At 45.2% G+C, this 7,500-nt stretch overlaps 1 protein-coding gene across 1 annotated transcript in view; it reads left to right on the top strand.

Moving 5' to 3' along the window:
• Nucleotides 1-7,500, top strand: part of syne3 (spectrin repeat containing, nuclear envelope family member 3) — a 76,717-nt gene that overhangs the window by 16,114 nt on the left and 53,103 nt on the right. The window contains exons 7-8 of the mRNA XM_063183931.1: nucleotides 3,235-3,447; nucleotides 4,584-4,727. Of these exons, the coding sequence (XP_063040001.1) occupies nucleotides 3,235-3,447; nucleotides 4,584-4,727 (357 nt within the window). The remainder of the gene's footprint in view (nucleotides 1-3,234; nucleotides 3,448-4,583; nucleotides 4,728-7,500) is intronic.

The raw sequence follows: 7,500 nt of genomic DNA on the forward strand, positions 1-7,500 counted from the left end.
TTTTTTACTCATCGATCGTAGCATTTACTTTTCTATCAACGAGAGTCTACAGTAGTCTTGATTTAGTATGAAAAAATGTAGTATGATTTGTGTGCTGTTTTCAGTCATAAAATACTACGCTAACAAAAGCACTCTTTGTTGGCCTTGGACATCTGGACTAGTGATTGATGCATAACAAACATCTCCTTTAGCTTTATTGGCGTATAGTCAATGAAATAGTGCCCATCACACATACTGTATCATAGACTACCTTGGCAGGGCTTTTTACCTTGGTCAGAGGGCACGCTCAACTTCTGGAGAAAAATGTATAACTTTGAGTGCGTTTCGGCTGGTAAGCAATCATCAGTGCGTGGTCTTCTCAAAGGGCTCTTTACCTCCCTGCTGTGCCGACGGCAGGGTGACGCCATAGTTGAAAAGTTGGACAGGATATTCTTGTGTCCTCTCTGCGATCTCGAGCTTGTGTCTTGAGGCGCGACGTCATTGAGAAATTAGGAATCAAGTGGAGATGGAGGAGGCAAGCACCACTTGTAGGCTCACTTCTTTGACCTTTTCGGGTTTTTAGACCTCCTGGATGACATAGGTCGATTCTTGAGGTACATGGCCAGAGGATGCAGGGAGCAACTTTAGCGGAGATATTGACATGCTGTCTTGAAGTCGAGCAAGTTGAGACAAGTGCCTGTCTGCTTTTCTACTCATGTATTTTTTTCTGTCCGTAAGCATATTCCACCCTGCCTGTTTTGCAGGAACTGGTCATGTGTAGTGTACGTCTCTTTTCTGCCTTTCTGCCTTTTGACCTCTTTGTCTGCTACATGTTCTAAACTTACTCCAACCTGACGGCCTTTCAGGACCTGGAGACAAGTGTCTGTCTTCCCGTATAATTGCAAGCTTACTCCACTGTCTGGCTCCCTTGCGTGACCTGGAGATGAGCGTCTGTCTGTCTGTCTGTCTGTCTGTCTGTCTGTCTGTCTGCCTGTCTTTCTGTCTGTCTGCCTGCCTGCTCCTCTGTCTCCTTGTAACTGGCTCCCTTGCAAGACCTGGAGTCGAGTCTCTGTCTGTCTACCTGTCTCTCTGTCTGTCTTTATCTGTATATCTGTCTGTATCTTTGTAAATTACCTCTTCCCTGCCTGCCTGCCTCTATTGCTGTACCTGAAAAGGAGTGTCTTTCTGTCTGCTTGCCTGTCTGTCTGCCTCTCTGTAACTTTCTTCCGTTGCTCCCTTGCAGGAACTGGAGTCCAGTCTCTGTCTGTCTGTCTGTCTGTCTCTCTGTCTCTCTTCATCTACAGTGCCCTCCATAATTATTGGCACCCCTGGTTGAGATGTGTTAAAAGCCTTAAAATAAATTCAGTGTTTATTGCAGAAGAATACTGTCACACTGAAAATTGTAGGAAAATGTAGCCTTCAACTCAAATGAATTGTAAGAAAATAAAAAAAATCCCTGACTAAAAAATAATTATTTTTCATTAAATCACCTGTTCCACAATTATTGGCACCCTTAACAATTCCCAGGAAATAAATATAATTGAAGCATTTCTGTCATTTCTACAGTAGTTTACAAAGTTTACCAGAGTATGTAGGAACATTTAATTAGTAATTCATCACTTCCTGTTTCCCTGGGGTACAAATATGACGTGACACCGAGGCCATTTCTCTTATCCACTCTTAAACATGGGAAAGACAAAGGAACACAGCATACAAGTGAGGCAGATGTGCGTCGACCTTCACAGGTCAGGCAGAGGCTACAAGAAGATTGCCACTCAACTGCAGCTGCCCAGGAGGATGGTAAGAGAAATCAAAAGATCTCCAAAGCTCACTGTTACAGAATTACAACAAATGGTAGCATCCTGGGGTCACAAAGTCTCCAAATCAACCATCAGGCGCTGTCTACACGCCAACAAGCTGTTTGGGAGGCATGCACGGAGAAAACCTTTCCTCACTCACAATCATAAACGCAAGCGTCTGGAGTTCGCCAAGCGGTATTGGGGCTTCAACTGGGACCGTGTGCTTTGGTCAGATGAGACCAAGATTGAGCTTTTTGGCAACAAACACTCTAAGTGGGTCTGGCGTACCACGAAAGATGCGCATGCTGAAAAGCACCTCATACCCACTGTGAAGTATGGGGGTGGGTCAGTGATGCTGTGGGGCTGTTTCGCTTCCAAAGGCCCTGGGAACCTTGTTAGGGTGCATGGCATCATGAATGCTTTGAAATACCAGGACATTTTAAATCAAAATCTGTTGCCCTCTACACAGAAATGGTTCACCAGACACAAAATCAAGCTCCTCCCATGGCCATCTCAGTCCCCTGACCTCAACCCCATTGAGAACCTGTGGGGTGAGCTGAAGAGGAGAGTACAGAGGAGAGGACCCAGGTCTCTGGATGATTTAGAGAGATTCTGCAAAGAGGAATGGCTGAAGATCCCTCTTTCTGTCTTTTCCCATCTTGTGAAACATTATAGGAGAAGATTAAGTGCTGTTTTGTTGGCAAAAGGGGGTTGTACAAAATATTAACACCAGGGGTGCTAATAATTGTGACACACATTATTTGATGTCAAATAATTATTTCTTTATGTGGGATTTTTTCCCCACTGAATAAATGCACTTGTATTGAAGGTTGGATTTTTCTCTTTTTTTCCATTAAGGTCCCATATTATTTAGAAAAATAAATAAATAATTGGAAGCTAAAAAACACATCTCAACCAGGGGTGCCAATAATTATGGAGGGCACTGTATCTCTCTATCTTATCTGTATCTATCTGTAAATTACTTCTTCCATAACTGCCTGCCTACCTGCCTGCCTCCATTGCAGGACCTGAAAAGGAGTGTCTTTCTTTCTGTCTGCTTGCTCGTCTGTCTGTCTGACTTTCTTCCGTTGCTGCCTTGCAGGACCTGGAGTCGAGTCTCTGTCTGTCTGTCTGTCTGTCTGTCTTTCTGTCTGCCTGTCTGCCTGTCTGTCTGTCTGCCTCTCTGTAACTTTCTTCCGTTGCTCCCTTTGCAGGACCTGGAGTTGAGTTTCTGTGTGTCTGTTTGTCTGCCTATCTGTCTGTCTGCCTCTCCGTCTGCCTATCTGTCTGCCTCTCTGTCTGCCTGCGTCTCTGTAATCTTCCCCCGTTGCTCCCTTGCAGGACCTGGAGTCGAGTCTCTGTCTGTCTGTCGCTCTGTCTCTCTTTATCTGTCTGTCGCTCTGTCTCTCTTTATCTGTCTGCCTCTCTGTAACTGTCTTCCGTTGCTCCCTTGCAGGGCCTGGAGTCGAGCATCGCCAACGAGGAGGCCACGCTGCGGCACATCGAGGGCCTGGCGGAGGCGGTGAGGTGCAACACCTCCCCTCCGGGGGCGGAGGAGCTGACCCAGGAGATGCAGGAGCTGCGGGCCGCCTGGGAGCGCCTCCGGCTGGGGCTGCGCGAGGCATGCGGGGGCCTACAGGCCTCCCTGGACTCAGGCGGCCAATACGCGGTAAATATAGCCGCACTAATTCATACCTGTTAATGTTTAAGTTACAAAATTAGGTGGCCCTACCGTGGTGCAAATGGTAGGGCACTTGTTTGTTATGCGGCCGGCCCGGGTCCTTTGCCGACCCTTCCCCATCTCTCTCTGCCCACTCACTTCCTGTCACTACCTTCACTATCCTGTCAAATAAAGGCAATCTGGATGAGAAACAATTGGCTGTTGGAGTCCGAAAGGACGGGACAATGCCATAGAATAGATTGCGTAAGGAAAGGACTTGGAATAAGCCGGGAAATGGGTCTGAAATATGGAAGAAACCTGGTGTTGGGAACAATGTGTGTGGGCAGCAATGCGCTAATTGAACACTTAAGGACTCTTTAGACTCCTCCTTCAGTTGCAGGACACATACTGTCAGCAGGGGGTAGCGGCAAATTATGGACAATTCATTCTGGGTGAAATATACGTTAAGTGCTGCAAGGGCTCATTTCAGCTCTAAAGAGGGGGGCGTGATGGCTGTTTGGGTACGTGCCCGCCACCCCCCGCTGACAGTACGTGTCCTGCAACTGAAGGAGTAGTCTGAAGTTCAATGACGTGATTCAAGCAACGAATGTGAGCGGGCTCTGACTTGTTTCCGAAAAAAAAAATATTTAGGCTAGACCAAATATGGCAAGTCACGCCAAGTCATTGCAAGTTACAACTGTCAAGTCCAAGTCGAGTCCCGAGTCAAAGGCGTGCAAGTCGAGTCGAGTCGCAAGTCCTTTCTGATCTTAAAATTTCAAGTCGCAAGTCTTCACACCGCTGACTCGAGTCAAAGTCAGTGGACTCGAGTCCACATGTCTGGTCTGAACCATGCTTTACTGTAACGAGTACTTACCTGACACCACAACATTAACTCCATATTGCTCCAGGGACTGTAACCAATACCCTGTACTATCTAAGTTGCTTTGAATAAAGTAAATGTAATGTATTGTAATGCAAACTTCAAATGAACACTTAATTACTTTATATGACGCCTGATACACCACCTTTGGAGCACCTCAATATGGCATGCTACAGTTTTAGTTGTTGTTGTTATTACGATTGAGTAAACTTGGTACCTTTTACACTGCATAACTAACTCCTGTGGGGATGTTCCTGTGTTCCAGGCCCAGTGCGAGCAGCTGAGAGCGGGCATCGCTGAGCTGCGGACCTTGGTGCAGCGTCTGGCCCGGGACCTGGAGGGCCGAGAGGGGGACCGGGACGGGGAGCGCAGCGAGGAGCAGCTGGTCGCACAGTGGAGGAGGTGCACGGTCAGTGGGCAACTAACTAGTATCTAGTGCAGTGTTTTTCAACGTTGGGGTCGGGACCATGTGGGGTCGCCTGGAATTTAAATGGGGTCGCCTGAACTGAAACTGAAACACCACATACAATCTTAGACGTTAATATATATATATAGGTTTGATAGCATATTATTTACCTCATCATGTTTTTCCTTTTTTTTGGTTGCCAGGAGGTACCAATTTTCACTGCATGACTAGTAACAGTGGATAACGGGTAACAGTGTTTTAACTAGTATCAGTGGATTACATTACATTACACTTAGCTGACGGTTTTGTCCAAAGCGACTTACAGTTATTGATAGGGTTGTTGGTTACAGTCCTTGGAGGAATGTGCGGTTGGGTTCGTTGCTCAAGGGCAATTCAGATGTGGAGGTGTAGGGAGAGGTAAGGGTGGGATTTGAACTTGCAACCCTCTGATCTTAAGACCACTTCCGTAACCATAAGGCTATGGCTGCCCAATTATCCAAATAAGTACTGACAAGTACAAGTACCAGGGGATAATAAGTACCAGGGAGTAAACTGTACAACTGCCAGTGTATAACTAGTTCCAGGAGCTAACTAGTACCAGTGGATAGCTTCAGCAGCAGTCTCAGTTTATAACTAGTTTGACAAGTGAACTAGTTTCAAACTAATTCATAGTTGCTAGCTAGTCACTTTTGCTAACATTGTTAACTAGTTCCAGTAACATACTTGTATTAGTACCAAAACCAATTGATTTGTGTGTACCTAATTTTAGTGTGGTGTCATACTACTGTGGATATGACAGTATTTTATTCTCATTGTTATCCTCATTGTTATAATCAAAATAGTGTTGTGGCGAGTCTGGCTGCCTCAGTGATGGTTTCTTTTGAGCATGTAATTAGCCAGTGTCAAGTGTCAAAATAATAAATGTGACAAGGATGGGGTCAGATGGAAATGTGTCAGCATTAGTGCAGGGCTGTTGGTGTCATCCTAAGGCTTTTATTGTTATTTTTGTACAGTTGCTGTCATCCATGGTGTGATATTACTAGGGTTGTAAATGATGGTCTGGCATAGGTGAATCATTTGAGCATCAACCACATCATACGGTTATTATGAAGAGAGTCCACATGCTTCACTGCCTCAAAGTGTTGTAATTCTAGTTGCTGATCTAGAATCAGAATGTTCTTATTGTGCTGCAGTTTGTATTGCTGTTGCTGTGCACTTTTGTCAGTGCACTGGTGTTTAGTGCATAGTGCACAGCGCTGTTTAGGTTGGTCGTCTGCGGGTAAAAACAGGCATTGGGCAGTGTTTTCCTGTAGATTTATGGCCATAGGAATTCATAAAGTTTGCTTTAAATTGGGTGGGATGTAGTGCCTCCAGGTGTTTTTTGAGCATTTTTTGGGCTGGAAATGATCAGATGCGTCTAACAGCCCTGCCTACGCACTGAAACATAATGCCCAAAGTGCACAAGTGCGCCATTTGAGACGAGCTGTTTGTTTCTGTGTGTTTCTACTGGTTGCCTCAGAGACCTAGAATTTATGCCGTGCGGTTAGTGCAGTGCATTGCAGTGCAGAGCGGTGTAGAGAGAGAGAGAGAGATGTCTCTGGTGCTGTGGCGGCTTCATATTATACATGCTCTCAGATAAGTCAGTCAAACAGCTTTTCTCATACACCAAGCCTTTGGTGTTCACTCTGCTCCCTTCTTTGTAATGTTGTATCAGAAAGTCAATACACAGACAGAGGAAAGCCATTTTCTATGCATGTGTTGTGTGTTTTTTTGTGGATATAAATAAATAATTGACAACAAACATCAGATAAAGACACACTGTCTCTCTGTCTGACACACGCACGCACCCGCGCACACATACATACATATACACACACGTATACACTCTCACACACGCACACACACACACACACACACATACACACTCTCACACATACACTCTCAAACACACACTCTCACACACACGCACGCACACACACACACACATACAGAGAGAGAGTTTGCATTCTGCACTGCCTTCCATTGGGGTTTTGAGTGACAGGGAGAGCCACGGTGAGCGTTTTTGTGAGTGTGTGTGCGTGCGGCGTGCGCGCTTGCGTGCGTGTGTGTGTGTGTTTTGTGTAGTTGTTACGGAGACCGCTCTACTCCAGTCAGAGCCTGTGCATTGTAATTCATGTCACATGACGGTATCGACTTCAAGCCAGACCGGTAAAGTGACCAGATGAGGATATAGAGAGGAGAGGAGAGAAAAAAAAATCCCCTTGTTTCATGAAAGGGAATGATAAGAAGCTAGCTGCCCTAAGGTAATTAAATGGAGGACATTAAGTTAGTTTCAGTTTTGCCCTCTGATCTTTCTCTTTCAGTCTCTTCTCTTCTCTTCCTCTCCTCTCTTCTTCTCTCATGTCCCCCTCTCTTTTACTGTTTTCAGCAATGGTCATCTATGGGCATGTGCATATTCTCTTGAGAGGTACTATAGCTGTTCATGAATTTTGCACATTGTCAAGGGCATTTTTGCTGATGTTAGTGCAGTAGGAGCATTTCCAGTAACGCACAAAAGTTTCATTGTATAGCCATAGTCGTTCTCAAAGGGTTGAATTGGTTTGTGAAGTCTTGGAAGAAGATGTACAGTTGGAAAAGGAAGGAGTAACAGATGGTTCTATACAGACGGAATTGTCAATATAGAAGAAGTCAGAAATGCAGACAGCAGAAGTGCTAATATGCATATGTTGCATAAGTATATGGACATTTATGAAGAATCTACAAAATGATACAGAGT

This window comes from Engraulis encrasicolus, chromosome 19 (assembly GCF_034702125.1).
Source record: "Engraulis encrasicolus isolate BLACKSEA-1 chromosome 19, IST_EnEncr_1.0, whole genome shotgun sequence".
In the NCBI taxonomy this organism is placed as follows: domain Eukaryota; kingdom Metazoa; phylum Chordata; class Actinopteri; order Clupeiformes; family Engraulidae; genus Engraulis; species Engraulis encrasicolus.